The following is an 18,114-nucleotide window of genomic DNA, read 5'->3' on the forward strand; positions in this document are numbered from 1 at the left end:
AGAAGATGAGCTTCTTCTTCTTCTTCTTCTCCTTCTTCTTTGTTTTTGCAGCATCCTCTTTCCTCACTAACCCCTGAGTGGTAAAGGTCAACACCACTGGGATGCCCCTCCAGTATTTTTTTTTTTTTTTTATAATAACCACAATTTAGCCTCAGCTGCTAGTAATATGTATGAATCTGCTATAACTCACATTTTTATATTAACCTCATAGTGATGACCCAATAGTGTGAATAACTTGTGTAATGAGGACAAACAACTTTCATATACAATTCAATAATTTATTTTTAAAAAAGACAAACAAAGGAACACGTCATGATCATTGTGCTCTAAACATTGTGACAATAACACATTATTAGTGGCCACTAATGAACAGTCATTTTCATATAACAAAGTGAAGCTAAGAGAGACAAGGCAATGTTTTTGAGGACATCAGGCATCCATGTAGGCAGGGTTGTTCGGCACTATAGAAAGTCTCAGATGGCAGCTCAGTGCACCACCACCATCATCATCATGCACGGTGATGTGCACTTGTACAAGGAGGCTGCTTCACAGTCAGGCATCCACACTTCAAGTCTCAGGAAGACGCGTAAAGCCATAAAGTCATATTCCAGTCAGTTCATGGTGCTCCATGCAGGCAGGACTCTCTGCCATCACCTCCATCCGTCCACGAGGCGACAGCTGCGGCTTGTTGCCCTCCAGGCAACCGGCCGCACATCCTCCTCCATCCGCACCTCATGCTCCTTTTCCAGGTGCGTCTGCGGCGTTAACCCAGCCATATTTGGGATTGTTTTCACGTTCGGCTCACACAATGAGCACTTTCAGAGACACATAGGCGGTGAAAGAATTGGTTGAAACCACACTCAGCGCATTTGGAGCAGCTGCCGTACCATGCCCACGATCTGGAGGAACTTGTCCTTCTTCCGCTGCTTGAGAGCCATCAGAGCCCGGGCCGTCTCCTCCGGGTCCTGGGTGTAGGAAAAGATGCTCCTCACTCTCTCCTCCGCCTTCATGTCGCCTGTCTTCTGGAAGAGCCGCATCAGCGCGTCCTGGTTGACGGTCTCGAAGATGTTCGCCGCCGCCTTCTTGCGGTGCGCCGTGGCGAACTTGTTGCCGTGGACAGACGGGCTGACCCGGTGGCACTCAGAGTAGGACCCGTAGGAAGACATCTTGGCTTTGTTTCTCGGGTTTTTCTCTACTCCAAAGAGTGGCCCTCCAACTCGGTGAGGATGAGTTGTTCGGTGCGCACTGCTTCGCTGGAGCGGCTTTAAGGCTTGAGATGGAGAGTGAGCAGTGGAGAGCTGAGCCTGGCGGTATTTATAGGACTGGAGGAGGGACGCACTAACAGCGGTGACATCAGCAGTAGTGAAGCAGACTGAGGCGCCTCCTCTCCTCTCTGGGACAACAAGCAGCACATCCTACAGTCAATGCGCGGCAGCTCTCCAAATACGCACAGTAGTCTGGAACAGCTGTGCAAAACATCACCAACTCTGCCTGACTGGTGTTTCAGGTCAACAGATGAAATATTCTAATATGAATTAGGATCAATTTAATTGCACTATTGAATTCACTAGAAATTACATTTTTTTTTATTATTTGTAATGTCCAGTTTCTCTCCATATTATCCAGTAACAGACAGCTCAACGCTCAACAATGAATCTACAAAATGTCCACAAACACCATTGTTCTGTGTCTATCTTTCTCTCTATTGTTTAAGGATAGACTTTTTAAATAGTTTTTTATTTATTTATTTGCACATATATAAAACTTCACAAAATCCAGTCAATGAAAACAAAAACAAGAAATCAGGAGAGGTCAAGAAGCCTTAAAGGCTTATACAAAGGACCTCCCCCCACCGACCCCAGGAGGGGAAAAAAAACAATAACAAAAAAGGAAGAAAGATCTAAACTAACATCATTTTAAAAATTCAACAAAAGTTAAACACAACAAGAAGTACACAAAATGTGCAGAAAAAAACAACCAAACAGTGGAAAACAATCCAATAAAAACAATGAAATACATACAAAAAAACAGTACAGAAGAAAAGAAAATATATCTAAACATATCAAAAGATAATTAGACATCATTAATTAAATGTGATGATAATTTTTAAAATGTTCTAAGGATAACAAGCTCTTGATAACATGTATTTTGGTGTTCCATATTTGTACACCACGATATCTGAGGGAGTACTGGCCATGTTTTGTAAAACCACTGTAGCCTGAGAAAAGAAGTACTTTCTTTCTACTGAAGTAAAAGTACAACAATCATAGTGTAAAATACTTTATAACAAATAAAAGTCTTACATTACAAATGTACTTACAGTAAACACCATTATAGTACAGAAGTATTATCAACAAAATATACTTAAATTATCAAACTCTTTGTGGAGAAGAAATTCTCCTGGACGTGTTCACCATATGAATTATTTTATTATTGGATTATCATTCAAGTGTAAGCAGGTTTTTCACTGTTGCAGATAAGCTAAGGTGCTAAATTCAAGTACTTTATTTACTGTTTGGTATTGTTTGAATTCACTGACTAGAAAATGCATTTTTTTTTATTTGTAATGTCCAGTTTCTCTCCATATTATCCAGTAACAGTGCAGACACCTCAACGCTCAACAATGAATCTACAAAATATCCACAATACACCATCTTTCTGTGTCTATATTTCTCTCTATTGTTTAAGGCAAGGCAGCTTTATTTGTAAAGCACATTTCAGCAACAAGGCAATTCAAAGTGCTTTACATAAACATTCAAGAACATTGCGACAAAGTGCAAAAGAACATTAAGACATAATTAAAACAGTTATAAAAACATAAAAACATTAAAGATTAGAAAATAAAAACAAGCTAAAAATAAAAGCTAGGATAGAAGCTAAAATAGAATATAACACACAAGAGTAAAGTTATAGTGTAGTATATAGGATCATTATCTGGTTTAATAAAAGGCAGCAGCAAACAGGAAAGTTTTAAGCTTTAATTTAAAAGAACTCAGAGTTGGAGTTGGTCCTGCAGGTTTCTGGGAGCTTGTTCCAGATATTTGGTGTATAAAAACTGAACGCTGCTTCTGCATGTTTAGTTGTGACTCTGGGAACACTAAGCAGACCTGATCCAGATGACCTGAGAGGTCTGGACGGTTCATAACATAGAAGAAGATCAGAAATGTATTTTGACCCTAAACCATTTAGTGCTTTGTAAACCAGCAGGAGTATTTTGAAATCACATTCACATGTAAGCAGTTTTTTTACTGTTGCAGATAAGCTAAGGTGCTAAATTCAAGTACTTTATTTACTGTTTGGTGGTTCAATCTAAACATCATATAATAAACTCATAGTGTATTTTATTTGTTAAATCTTTATCTGCAAAATAACTAGTAACTAGGAACTAAATTTAGTAACTGGTAACTAGGAACTATAGCTGAAATAGTGACATCAGTGAGGTAAAAAGGACAATATGTGCACCTGAACTGTAGTGGAGTTTAACGCACCACCAAATGTAAATACTCAAGTAAACACTGGTCTACTTAATATACACATTATTAATGTATGATGATGTGTGTAATCTGTATGATGTATGTTATTACCAGGGACGTGACATGTGAAGGATCCAGATGTGGCATTCAAGACGACATCTGGGCTCATCTGAGTCATTTGTTAATGTCGTCAGTTACCAGTTTATTATTAACCGACAGTCAGATAAATCAGTTTGTTAGTGTTTTCTCTGTGTTTACTGAGTGAGTTCAGGCTGGAGCTCTGACGTAAACGTAGTCTTTAGTCATAATGTTCTAATAATCCTTTTCTATACACAGCACCTTCTGTTCCGTGTTCACACTACCATCTATTTCTGAAGTCTTGTAGAGGAAGTTTACACTGAATCAACTTTAGTCGTGCAGGTTACTAAAAGTGTGTTTTTTTTTACTGTTCCCAAAACTGCTACAGAAGATTATATCTCCCTTTTCATGTAAGCAGGGCTAAAAATATGTGCTTTGCATTTTTGGCCTTCAGATGGTGGGGGCGGTGTGGGTGTTAAGAGTTGTGTTTACAAGTGGAGTTGACCCGGGCCCATGCAGCCCAGCTGATCTGAGTTGATAAGGCTGCAAGGCGTTCCCCCTCGAGAGGCAAATCTCCTCATAAACAGCAACTGTCAGTCTCATGTTTTCCTAAAAAAACTGTCCCTTCTGCGAGTGTGACCACAATCGTCCCTTATATGGAGAAAGACCGCCAGTGACCATAAGTGGCCCAGGAAGTGTATCTTTTCCTCCAGAGCACAGTATTCCCGGCATGTGTTGTTGACCTCTCTGACTGAGTTGAACAATAAACCAAAGATCCTTGCTCAGTCTGAGGTGAAACAATACCCAGGTCTGTCAGAACAATATGTCTCCACAGGATACCTTGACTGTCTCAAGCTGGCATGGCAGTTCTGACTGGAGACAGACACGGCACTTCCTCCCAAAAAATAAAGAAAAGAAAAAGGTGTCGGCTGCTGGTAACAGCATATTTATGACCCCAAAGATGTCCCCGCGGCACGGGAGGCATGCAGAGCACAATGAGACATCAGCAGGGAGACAGAGAGTGGAGCCTTGAGCTGCTGACCCTGTCCTCCTGTCCACACCAAGCATTCATGCTTCATTATAACAAAGGGGACACTAAATTTAACCGGGGGTCAAAGTTCTCTCATCTTTTTTCCCCAATGGGAGGAATTGTCAGGAGACAGTTTAGTTTACTCCCTCATGTATCCCTTAAAGATAAGATGCCTTCCGCAGATGTTTAACATTTGGCTCAAATGACATAACCACACTCCCAAATGTCCCTAAAATAGGCCCGTCCAGGTCACACAGATAAGAAGAGGAGGCAGCATGTTGAGACTTGCACCAAGGGGTCCTCTTGATTAAGTAACACGGTCAACGTTCAGCGTTATCTATCTAGACCAATGTGGTTGTGTTTCCCTCCTCGGCCTCTTTGTTTATGGTTGTACTGTACTTTAGGCAATAAAATTTGATAGCACACGTCTCTGAACCGCCTCGACAATTATTTGTCTCTTTCGTGAGACGTCCTAAACTACAAGAAGAGGTTAGTAATCCTTCAGCTTAAAAACAAGAATGGATTTTGAAATGTTCCCAACTGATTTCATGTTTCATGACGCTCCCTGTCTGGGACGCAACAGGAAAGTTATATAAGGCAGCAGGTAGCCAGACATAAATAGCTTTACAGCCTGTGCTGTTTGATACGGAGCCTAACATCGACCAATGAGCCAATATTCTCTATCTATAATAGAAGTCCTGTGAGACCTAGTTGATAACTAATGCACGACAAGTTGCTGAACAGTGTGAGACGTCTGTTTCCTTTATTCTTTATCCAACACTAGCACATAATTAAGACTGGTGTCCTCAGAAAGTCCTAGCAGAATTTAAAAAAACAAAAACCTACTACCTGCTAAGACACGTCTTCAACCCTGGTACTACTTTTCAGAATACGAAAACAACAGCAGCAGAATAGCCCCGGGGTCAAAAAGGCAGCGTCTACCTTGAAAATAGATAAATTGACAGCAATTAGCCTCGTGTCTCATGCTACGCTGTGCTTTAAGGAATAGTTCAACGTCTTGGGAAACATGTTTATTTGTTTTCTTGCTGAGAAGATCGATACCACTGTCTTTTGGGTCAAAGTTATGGAAGTCCTGGGTCCTTGGTTTGGTTCAGCAATCTCTTTGACTACTGTTTTTTGTTGAGGGGACAAAGGCCAAAGACCAAATCTATCAAAATGTGCCTGTTTATTATTGTAGGTATGATTACAGCCTGCAGAATTAGCTCTGAAGCAATGAAAATAACTAAAAAGCTCCAGATTTGAAAGATTGGGTAGATGCAATGGTAGAGATAACATCCTATGAGTGTATGTCACACCCGTCTCACACCCAGGTCATCAAATACAGATGTTTTGTCACGCCACTCTGCATCTGATACCGATGCACAAGGCCCCCTTTAGCATCTGCATGAGACGAACCAGGATTTCAATTAACTCCAATGTAAACCCCTCCACAGCAATATCAGACGCTCAGAGCGACTGCTTCGGCTGTCCATGATGATGACGTAGTATAAAGAGCGACAAAGTCCTCGTAGGGAGGAGGACCGGGTGGATAGATGGGTCCAAAAACAGGACTTTCACCCAGGAGACGCTGTCTGTGTCCAAAACTCAACGTTGACATATTTTAAGTTACGTATGTACAGGAAGTTAACTTCTGTAACATGCTTAACTTACATCCCGTACGTAACTACTTAACTTACGTACATGACATAAGTTGTTTTAACCCAAACCGCGATCATTTCCCTCACCAGGTAGTTTTGTTGTGAACCTGGGTGACACCAATGGGTCCTGACCAAGCGAGTAGCCAAATATCAGCTGTAACTTCATGTTTTCTTTGTATTTCATGGTGGACTGAATCTCTCACTTCTCTATATAGTTATCATTATTATTATTATTATTGACTGTAATTAACTTATCTTTTTATTGTTTTTATTTCTTACTCCATGTCTTGTAATAGTGTCCACTCCTATAACCCTGAAATGAAAAAGCTCTTCTTGTTGCCATGTACCAAAACCTTCTTGAAAAATCAATAACAACTTATGAAGATATGAAAAACACACAAAGCAGCAGCCAGAAAACACTGAGCCATGAAATAGTCCAGGACACGACCTCTTGTGAAACACAACTTGTTGTTTTTACACCAGTTTTTCTATGTAACAAACAAACACGATGAAGTTAGTGTGCTATTTGTTGTGTATCTTTAGAGTGGTATCAATCTTCCAAAAAGTCAAACTATTCCTTTAAAGGCAGCAGATTTATCTACATTATTCCGAAGCCTTTTATTATTTCCCTTGTTCTTTTACATAAAGTCATAACAAGTACAAATTATATAGGCATTAGCATTACAACACATGTTTAGTGCAATAACATTTCATACAAATCAAGCTTGTAAAAATGATCCAATAGGAACACCTCTGGACAGTGGTGCTTGTTGAAACAGTATGAGATGTACAGAAACTATCCTCTGTAATACTAGACTGATGGAGATGAATAACAGATCTCAGGTTATAGGGTCTAAAATGGACACGCTGTGTTTGTTGCTCTTTTTCTTGTGTAATCTGCACCTGTCCCAGATATCCCAGTGAGGTAAGCAGAAACAGTCGGTTCACAGCTCTGCTGAGACTTTGACCTTTGAGTTCACATCTCATATCATTTTGTCCCTCCAGAGAATACATAATGCTATATTGACATGCCCTTATTAGGATTATGGAGAAGATATAAACACTGATTCAATTCCTGAGAAGAAATCTACTAGTCCAACTTAACTATTCCAGTTAAGTACAGTTATAAAAAAGAAGCTCTGGAGGTGATCCAAGGAAACAATCTAACAGCTGTTACAACCTTCAATGGAGGAAAACAGTATTAAATGACTCATAGCACGATAACATGCACACTGGTAATAATGATGGATAATGACTCCCCTAGGGCTTTGTGGTTACAGTAAGACAATTCATTTCTTTGGACCAGTGTTTATATGGGACTGAAGGACCTTACTGGAATAGTTGCTGGCAGCGAACACCCAGCGGGTCTGTTCATCGCTGGCTGCTTATGTAACATTAGCACATGAAGGGGAGGACGGAGAGTCAGTTGACACAGCGAACACAGCTCTGCGTAGGTGTGTCTCTGAAGGGAAAAGGCAGGTTCTGCAGGATTCAGAATGGTGGCCGGTAAACATTACTCAAATTTAACCGGCATTGTGGGTGTTATGTCTGATTACCTGACATTAAGTCGGGTCAAATTTGACTCACTAAACGCAGCAATATTATTAGAGCATTTTGTTGTAGTATCAAGCGCGTTGTGCAAGCAGGGGGCCCAGCTGCAGCAATAAAAAACGGGCCAATTATGGTAAATAAGAGTTGAAAATAATAGTTCCAAATTGCTAATCAGGGTCAGATTTCCCAGAAAAGGGTGAGCTGGGTAACATTTTACTTGAAGTACATCATGACACATTACAAGCAGACTATAAACCCAGCATGGCTTGGACTGTCTTACAATGTAATCATCAAACAAAGAACAAAAAAATACACTTTATTAACATACTGCCTGAGTTATACAGCTGCCTCATAAAGCATTCTTCGTTTGTTTTCATGTCTTGCTCATTTCTTACGTAGAATGCCGTTAAAACGAGAACCAGCTCGAGTTAATTGTTTTGAAAACCTGCACAAAGTGGCGCTTTCACAACCTGCTGGGTGAGCAGCAGCATCAGAGCCACGACAGACCAGGCGGCGCTAACACTTGCACGCAAAGCGGAGTTCATGTTTCCTCTTTCCTCGGCTCCTCCCTCCCTCACTTGATCTGCCCCCCCGCCCAGAGACCGGTCTGTGCATGCAGATTAAATGACTGAGCGCTGAACCCACCAAGGCAAGGCACCATTACACTGAACCGGCTCAATCCGGCTACTGCTGCCTGGTTCACGGCTGGCTGCACCACGGGGGCCCCGAGGGCAAATCTACTGTACATCTGTCCACTCGATGCTCTCCGGTCAGGATGCAGAGCCGTGCCTGCGTGTTCAGGCCCCGCTGGATCAGGTGGATCATATTGAGGTCACTGGCCTACAGGGTGGCTGCTGAAAGAGCTTTTGTTGTTGTGCACATATGTTATTTAATATGAGCACTGTTCCTGTATATAAATGCTTCATAACATTAACATAAAACATTTTACGGATGGCAAAGCCGGTCAGTCGGTCCACCACTTTGGTGCAGACTAAAATATCTCGACAACTATTGGACCAAAAAGAATGCAAGCCAGCTATAGACATGTTTCCCAGAAGATGACCTTGGTGATTTTGTACAGACATTCATGTTCCCAACAGGATGAATCCAACTACTGAGTGGATTACCGTACAATTTGCTACAGATATACAACGTCCTCAAATGACTTCTGCGGTGCCTTTTCATCTTGGGCCATCATTGGGTCCAAGTTATATTTTTGTTTATGACAAAACTAATGATGTTCCATCAGTAACACTTTGTGTTTAGTGCTAATTAGGAAATCTTAGTATGCTAACAGGCTAAAGCTTTATCACTGTGGGCATCAAGCCCCCCAGGAAGAGTGCCGGTCGTTGATGCCAATTTTCGTATTGGCCAAATGACGGTATTACTGTCCGTCACGTGATGCCATTGGGCCTCAAATGACATTTTCTTGTTCTCTTCTCTCTTCTCACTTTCTGTCTTGATGTCTGTAACTCAGAGGATCATTTAATTTGACATGAATCAACTTCCCAGTGTGAACACTCTAAGAGCCCTCATTTAGATCATTAGGAACTAAAAGTTGTGAAATGCACTAATAGCTGAATCGAGAGTTATTTCCCTTCCTCCGTTCATGTGAATGAGACCCAGACCGAGGCTGGAGCGAGGGCTGGGAGGCGGAGTTCGCGAGCCGTGACGACAGCGTGACGACAGCGTGACGACAGCGTGACGTTGTGACCTCGTGGCGGAGTCATGTGACCGAGCGGACGCTACTGCGCCTGCTCCATGGGCCCAATGGATGCGGAAGATCGCCGGAAGATCCGGGTACTTTAGTAGTCGAGCCATTTTGTCTTCATGCAATAAGATAAACTTTCATAGGAATGAACGAGACACCCCCTCCAACGCTGTATCCAGTTCTCTTTATACATCCATGGTGGGCATGCTAGCATGCTGACATTAGCATTTAGCTCAAAGTGCCACTATGCCGAAGTAGTAAAATTCTTCTACAATGCATTTTGTATTAAAATTCTCCTGGTCTGAACTAATTCCTGCAACATGTGAAACAGAACTAAGTGCTTTAATTTACACACAAAACACATGATAACAATCTTGCAGAGGCTTGATGGTTAATTACCGAGTTCTATTTACACAACAGGAATACCCTGATCAGTACAAAGCTCAGATCAGCATGGAGACCTATAAAACACACATGCCCTTATACACTGTTACTGTTTTCTGTTTATCATTAGCTGAGCCTGCAGCGCGGTAGAGCGCTCTCCACCCGTGGGTGGGGTAACCCTGGATGCCCTGCTGCTGATAGCTTAGCAGGAGTTCAGATACTGGACTGTCTCCATGGTAATACAGCGGACGGCAACAAGAGAGTCAGAGGGTGGAGGTGGAGAGGCAGGGAGGATACCGTTAGGTTTGACTGGGTCACCATAACACTGCAGCAGCAAACAAGCAGTGACTCAGTGTGTTTCACGTCCTGTTACACTGGAAGCAGAAACAGTCTCTATGGAGCCGGGTGATAGTCTCATGCTCCTCTGACTGAACTGGAAAAGGTGATAATATAATTCAATAGCATTTGATATTGAAGAATTAGGTTTGTAGGTGGTCGTTTGTATGCTGTCACTTGATTTGATTTGGTTTTTTTCACACAATTTTTCAAGTTTGTTTTGTAAAATAATACATAATTGAAATAAATGAAATGAAAATGTTTAATTTATTTATTCAGACACTGGGAGATTTCCATCTCAACCACAGTCTTGTACGACATAAATGGGCGGATGTGAGATGGTCAAATGCGCTGACCCCGCATTAGGTTAACAGTACAACAGAGAGCCACATGAATTGATGGGGTTTGGTCCAGCGCCAGGTAAAGGAAAGTGCTGGAGCCGGTCGACAGCGGGGCCCATTGTTCATCGTGGCGGGAGGGCAAGGTCATATCGGAGAGACCGGAGGGAGGAACACGCAAGTCTGAACTGATGAACAAGTCATCTGTCTTGATAAATCTGAGACAATACAGCCTTTGATAGGAAATGTCCCGCTAAGTGTACTCGCGTGTCAACTCTGGGGGTTTGTATTGCTTTTTTGTTCAACGATTAATGAATCAAATTAATTGTTTCCAGTCTTTGTGCTATAATCAGCTGCATCAAATTATTGGCAAGAAAGCAAATAAGTGTATTCCCCAAAATTAGATAGTTCTGGTACTATTGGCTTGAAGTGTTAATTTAAAAGCTAATTAAGATGTACAGACCAAACTATGATTTTTTTATTTTCCCAGGTAGATTCTACATGAAAAAAAAACACAGTTTGGTTGAATTCGGCCCTGCTGTCATTTGTGTTATTTTGAAAAACTAGTGCAGTACCTTTTCGGAAAGGGCCAATTGCTGAAGAAGAGTTTGGTTGTAGCATCAGTATATCCAGCATCCAGCAGCAAAAGTGAACTGCAGTCAATGAGCCGCGGCCTGTAAATAGCACAAAGCGCTATCGCTGGTGTATTCAAAGTTTATCAATATTGAACGTGTCGCATGTCTAAATTGCACCAACTTAAACACTGCACATCCATGGGTCCCCAGACATACAACTGCCAAGTGTGAAGTCAATCGGATGGACGTTTCTTGAGATATGTGAAGGACAAACAAACACACACGCACACACACACACACACACAGACACACACACAGATATTCATTGCTTTATAGTTAGATGGCAGAGAGGTTAAAAAGTGTGACTTCTGTCCAAATTACATGAAAAGAACTTCTTTGCACTTGCCGCCACATCTGTCAGCCCAAACCAGACACAGGGGAACCATGAAACTGACTCATCCCTTTTTAAGAGGCGTGACCGACAGGCTGAGACACTTTCAGACTGCTGCTGAGACAGAGAGGAAAACACCACTTATACAAAATAAACCACTTCTCATTTACCGTCATTAGGCATTTATTAGACTGCGGTGATACCGACTGAAAAATTGGATGGTAGCTCTAAGAGACTCTTCCTGCCAGCTGATCCCAGTTTCTGGGCAGTAAAAAAAAAACAATAGCTCAAAAGCAACGGTTACTTATATGATGTGTATATTTTTAATAAAACATTTCTATGAACATTCAATAAAGAAAGAAGTCCATATGCATCAGTGTTGGTTAACAATCATGAAACTAGACAGATTAAGAGGAAGTCTATCAGCTGTTTTTTCCCTATGAGCTCAGGGAGGTTTAATGGTGCTTACTGTGGGAGGTTGGATGTGGAACTGAGAGCTCGCCCGGCTAGTTTCAGCTTCAGGCTGGTTCAAACCGGTCTGTCAGTAACAAGAGAATCAGTCCCGTGGTCTTGTGTACTATGTCCATGGCAGATAATAGAGAATACATGGTGAGAGCAATGGGGGAATTTAAAGTAAATCTCTCATCTGAGCTTTGGCATCTTGATCTCACGTTAAACGCATCATAAAATATGAGACAACAGCAACAAAGAGGAGAAGGGAAGAGAGGGAGGTGTGAAGGTGAGAGATAACGAAAGAAAACAGAGAAATTAGGTCACCAGTCACTCAATTTCGACACTCAGCACGCACACTGCAATACTTATGGAGTCAGGATTCAGCATTCAACTAAAGGGCCGCTGATTGTAAGCCCATGTTTTGCGGTAGAGAAGACAGCATGGCAGGCATCATCCCTGTGCTCCAGTTTGTGCTGCAGCACGTGGCGTCAATAAAAAAACAGCCGTGTGTGTGTTCGCGAATGCAGCTCAAGCCTTCATCTTCGAGCTGTCGTCGATGGCCAAGATCTGGTAGAAATATGAAGAAAACATCACTTCTTCTGACACATTTAATATTATACAGCAACTCAGGAATGATTGCACAGAAGACAAAGAATGGATACAAAACAATGGCTGAAGGACGAGTCATAAATATACAGACTGTCAAACATTAGAAGCTAATCTAAAGGGGGAGAATTGTTGCAGAGATGGGAGGGCTTGTGCACGAGCATGGCAGAACAAAGAAAGATGGATCTCTGCATGTGTGGTGTTACATATGTACAACATGATTACGATATCCCCAGGCAACAGCAAAATGCTGTTACGGGAGTTTCATTTGTAATGTTCCGCACTAGATCATCATGAGGAGTGTTTTGATGTGCAAAACAGCCTTTACACTTCAGCTTCCATTAGTTTTCCTTTTGTTTGTATTTTCTCTGTTTATTTTGGCGGCTCAGTGCAAATTGAATGTTGGATGACAAGTATACACAGAGCATTATTTCACTAAGCTCCTGCTTTTCATGTTATTTGCCGCTTAACAGCCCAGAGCAGCTTTCATCCGAGGAGCAATGACTGATGACATTGCATTAACTTTTTTTTTTTTTTTTTTATACATAAATGAGCGATAATTATCAGGTCGTATCATCAGCATAGAAACAATATAGTTCCTGATTTCACTACTGGTGTTTTATTTTTTTATATTACATACAATTCACAGTATGGAAATGTAACAGTTTACATTTACTGAAGTATAATTTTGAGGTACTTTACTTCCATTTTGTGTTATAGATTCTACTTACAGTATTTCATTGAAAACAATTTAGCTGTTCATTAAAATTACAAGTTAATTTGCAGATTAAGATTTTACATTCAAGATACAGGTTTGGCGAATATGACGCTCTATGATTGTGCATGTTATATATTAAACCACCCAGCTGCAGTGGAAGGTAACTGCTTTTCAAGTAACTTAAGTAAATAGGCTACATTGACCGAAGTACTGCACTGAGGTACAACTTAACTTTGTGAGTGTTTTCAATTTATCCTTAGAAATAATATGTAAATATTATACTTTTTACTCCACTACATTTATTTAGCAGCTATAGTCAGTAGTTTCTTTACATACAATACATATGATCAACTCGTGAAAAAAACTCATGATGTAAAAAAAAGATTTTGAGTAGCCTACTTCTTCTACCACTGCCATGTCCAGAGGGTGAAAGGTAAAGCCAGACATTTGCCTTGGACCCCCAAATCACTAAATCCACCCCTGAAAAAACCACCCAGGTCACTGTTAGTCGCGTTCAGAGACATCAGTGAAATATACCTTGTGGAGGTCATTTCCAAAGATAGTCAATGAGCCGTGGCCGTTCGGAACGATTGCTTAGCTCCCAGTAGGCTCCTGGTAGGCACGCGGTATTGCAGTGTTATCGGGGGCTTGTGCCCGTTCAGGACAACATGCTGGTCTCAAACTGCAGAGCCAACATACAGAAACACAGCAGTGTTCTCTGTTAATATATTGTCACATCTGTTCAGATCGTAGACTCCATGTACATATGTAACACATGTTTTGATGAATACTACATCTACATTGTATGATATTCACCCATAATACCATGGACATGACAGGTCAGGAAACAGATGGCAGCTGGCAAACTTCATAGAGGCATCTCCAAATCATGTGCATCTTCTTTAAGGTCAAGGGTTAATGAGTGGGTCCATTAACAACTATCTGGGTCCCCTTCTCCCCGGGTTGTGATGCCAGTAGCTGGATCTGGTCTGTATGAATACTGTATGCATGGTGAAAGCTCTAACAGAGATCAATCATTGGATCAGTCATGTACAAGTCAAGAGTGCTCTTTTGAAATTAACAGCAAAAAGATTACATCTGGATTCCTGTAAACTAAGATCTGTCAAATTTAAATGGATCTGAACCTGTTCCACAGCAGCGTGTGATATGGATCTTGGCCTGCAGGGAAATTGGAAAATCCTGCAGCCCGATTCATATCTGATCATCAAGGTCAGAACAGACTGCAGTGTCCCTGGCAGGTCTCCATCAGCCTCATAATATACGTTGTTGAACTTTCTATGTGTGCACTCAATAAAGTCACATTTTTCCAGAGACATCCGGTCACACGAGCCAGTTGTCCTTCCACAGCCTGGCCATCCAGCAGCACCATCAGCCCATCTCCAGAGGTCATGTAGTCCAGCTTTGAGTTTTTACAAAAAAGTAAAAAATCTGTCTTGAGAGTAAATAAACTAGTGCTGTGTTTACTTATTTCAATATAGTGAATACAATGTTGTAGGAAAATGGTTATCTCCAGTATGAAATTATATTTTTACATGACTTTAAAACTCCAGATGAGACCAAATGAGTTAATGTGATGGACTTGATGTGTGTCAGCCTACTACAGGCAGCTCAGGCTCACTGCAGCTGGGTGGGTATGAATGAAGAGAGTGCTCTCTGGTGGTGATAATGTAAAGTGCAACACTGATGGGCCTTTCTCAGCAGACATTTTGATGATTTTGAAAGTTATTGCTATGTGGGCACCGAGTCAGGGGCATTACTTGTCAATAGTGTTAATATTAATACTAAGGTGTCAATCTGAATTAAATCATAATCAAATTGTCGGATGAATATTGTCCTCCATTATGAGATCTGCTTCTGAAAAGACAGAAAGAAGGAAAATAATTTGAATAAATAAAAGTGTGTTAAAGATGTGACTCATGCAATGAGCCGTGGAAGTCTGCTGCAATATGTGAAAATATAAAGCTCTTAGTGTCATAAAAAATAGCAAGAAAGTTGAGCAAAAAATGGCATAAAAAAAATAAATAATATAGTATACCATAAAAGTTTTTTATAAAAGACATAGTATAGTATTCCATAAAAAAATCATATTTTAGTATGTTATTTAAAAAATATAATATAGTTAGTATATATTATAGTATGTCATAAAAATATCATAAAAAGTCACAGTATAGCATGCAATAACAAATAATAAGAAAGTTGGTCATGAAAGAAATAAAAAAGAAATAAAATACTAATTAGTAAAACAAAGTGTGTCATAACAATACCATATAAAATGTCATAGTATACTATGTCAATAAGTATGTCATTAAATTGTTTAAAACAACTGTCATGATATGGTATGTCATAAAAATGTCATCAAAAATCAGAGGATAGCACATCATAAAAATGTCATGAAAAAAATCATAGTATATTATGTCATAACAATGTCAAGAAAGAGTCATGGTACAGTATGTCATAAAAATGTCATAAAAGTCATAAATAGTCATAGTTTAGTATCTCATAAAAATGTCTTGAAAAAGTCAGAAAAAAGTCATAGTATAGTATGTCAAAAAAATTAAAATACAGTCATAGTAAAGTATGTAGAAAAAAGTCATAGTACAGTATGTTAAAAACATTTTTAAAAAAGTCATAGTATAGTATGTCAAAACATAAGTCACACTATAGTATGTTGAAAAAAATAAAAAGTCATTATAATATTTTGAAAAAATTAAAAAGTCATACTATAGTATGTCAAAAAAACATCATAGTATAGGATGTCAAAAAAACATCATAGTATAGGATGTCAAAAAAAGTCATAGTATAGTATGCCGAAAAAAATAATAAAAAAAAAATCATGGAATAGTATGTCGAAAAAAAAGTCATACTATAGTATGTTGAAATAAATTAAAAAGTCATATTATAATATTTTGAAAAATAAAAAAGTCATACTATAGTATGTAAAAAAAGTCATAGTATAGTATGTTTAAAAAATTAAAAAGAGTCATAGCATAGTATGCTATAAAAATGTCATAAAAAATGTTGTGTAGTATGTCATAAAAAAATAGTAAAGTATGGCATAAAAAAGTAATAAAATAGTATGTCATAAAAAGTTTTATATGTTAAATATGTTATTCTATACTACGCCATAAAAATTTCATAAAAAGTAGTAGTATAGTTTGCCATAAGAAATAATAAAGTATGTCATAAAAATGGCTTGAAAACTAGTAATATAGTATACAATAAAAAAGTGGCATAACATATGTCATAGTATAGTATATCATACAATAGTGTCATAAAAGTCATATCATGTGATGCTATAACATGCCATAAGAATGTCATAGCATATCATAATAAAAAAAAAAATCATAATATAGTATGCCATAGAAATGTCATTACAAAGTTATAGTATAGTATGCTATGACAATGTCATAAAAAATTTAACACTGTAGTGCAATATATCATATCTTATATCATATCTCAGATCATATAAAATGATATGATCATGATATGATAAATATCATTTAAAAGTATGCTCTATGAGAATAGCACACTCCCTACGAAACACTGAAACAGACATTCATGGTCCCCTGACTACGTCTTCTTATGACCTGCCTTTTCATCTATAGCGCCGTCATCAGGTCAGGTTTTTCTTTGTGTTTAGTGCTGATTAGCAAATGTTTGAATGCAAAACACTAAATAAAGATGATGCTCATGGTAAACATACTGTATACCTGCCAAACATCAGCATGTTGTTTACTGATACTGATGTTAGCGTTAAGGTCAAAGCAATGCTGTGCCTCAGTACAGCCTCACAGAGCTGTTAGCATGGCAACAAAATCCTCTCTGTGTTACTGTGACACTATGCATAAAATCACAAAGAGGCGACACAAGGACCGTGAATTTTCTCTCCCATAGCTTGCATAGGAATTGCAGTAGGAGAGGTTTTCTTTACAGCCAGTATTGGCAGGAGAACTAGTTATAGCAGCCAATAGCTCCATCAGTTTACATACAGTAGAGGTGCATGTCAGTGTGGATTTAAGATGCTCTAAGAACCAGAGTCAGTGATGATTTACATAATATCTGAACTCATAATCAAGATGTGTTGTTTTCACCCAGAGGGCAAAGCCAGAGAACCAGAGACTGTGGTTTCTGGTTTGAGTGCAGTGTGGCCGCCACACTCACAGTGAGGCAATTGTTCAGTTGTTTAGGTTCAGTTCAGTTCAGTCGGTCAGTGTTTAGGTCATGTCCTCAACGAATGGAGCATCATGAAATGAATGAGCACCATACAAGTGTATAAACAAAAGTTCATGACACCACACTAATCCAACCATCTTTCTTTACTCCATGTACGGTACTGTAGGGATTCTACTGTAACAGGTTTTGGTTATTAGCAATTAATTAATAAATAATAATAGAATTATTAATATTAATAAAGATTATCAATAAACATTAATAATAAACGGGGCACCACCCTGGAATCAGGGACCAATGACCAAAACGTTAATATAGTCTCATTATATATGCTAAACTATCAATTTGGAACGTTGATTAATAATTAAATTAATAACTATAAACAAAATGGGCTGCACGGTGGTGCAGTGGTTAGCACTGGCGCCTCACAGCTGGAGGGTCGCAGGTTCAAATCTGGCATGGGGCCCTTCTGTGTGGAGTTTCCCGTGTTAGCGTGGGTTTTCTCTGGGTACTCCGGTTTCCTCCCACAGTCCAAAGACATACAGGTTAGGTTAATTGTTGACTCTAAATTGCCCGTAGGTGTGAATGTGAGTGTGAATGGTTGTCTGTCTCTATGTGTCA

General features: G+C 39.6%; 1 protein-coding gene across 1 annotated transcript; it reads right to left on the reverse strand.

The window, feature by feature from the left end:
* Positions 1-264: 264 nt before the first annotated feature.
* Positions 265-1,297, reverse strand: tcima (transcriptional and immune response regulator a). The gene has a single exon (XM_074637617.1). It carries the CDS (start codon positions 1,164-1,166, stop codon positions 861-863), a length of 306 nt encoding a protein of 101 aa, XP_074493718.1. The 5' UTR covers positions 1,167-1,297; the 3' UTR covers positions 265-860.
* Positions 1,298-18,114: the final 16,817 nt, after the last annotated feature.

This window comes from Sebastes fasciatus, chromosome 6 (assembly GCF_043250625.1).
Source record: "Sebastes fasciatus isolate fSebFas1 chromosome 6, fSebFas1.pri, whole genome shotgun sequence".
NCBI lineage: Eukaryota > Metazoa > Chordata > Actinopteri > Perciformes > Sebastidae > Sebastes > Sebastes fasciatus.

What these genes read in the sequence shown, in the direction of transcription:
- tcima (XM_074637617.1), bottom strand. Translation starts at nt 1,166, where the DNA reads ATGTCTTCCTACGGGTCCTACTCTGAGTGCCACCGGGTCAGCCCGTCT.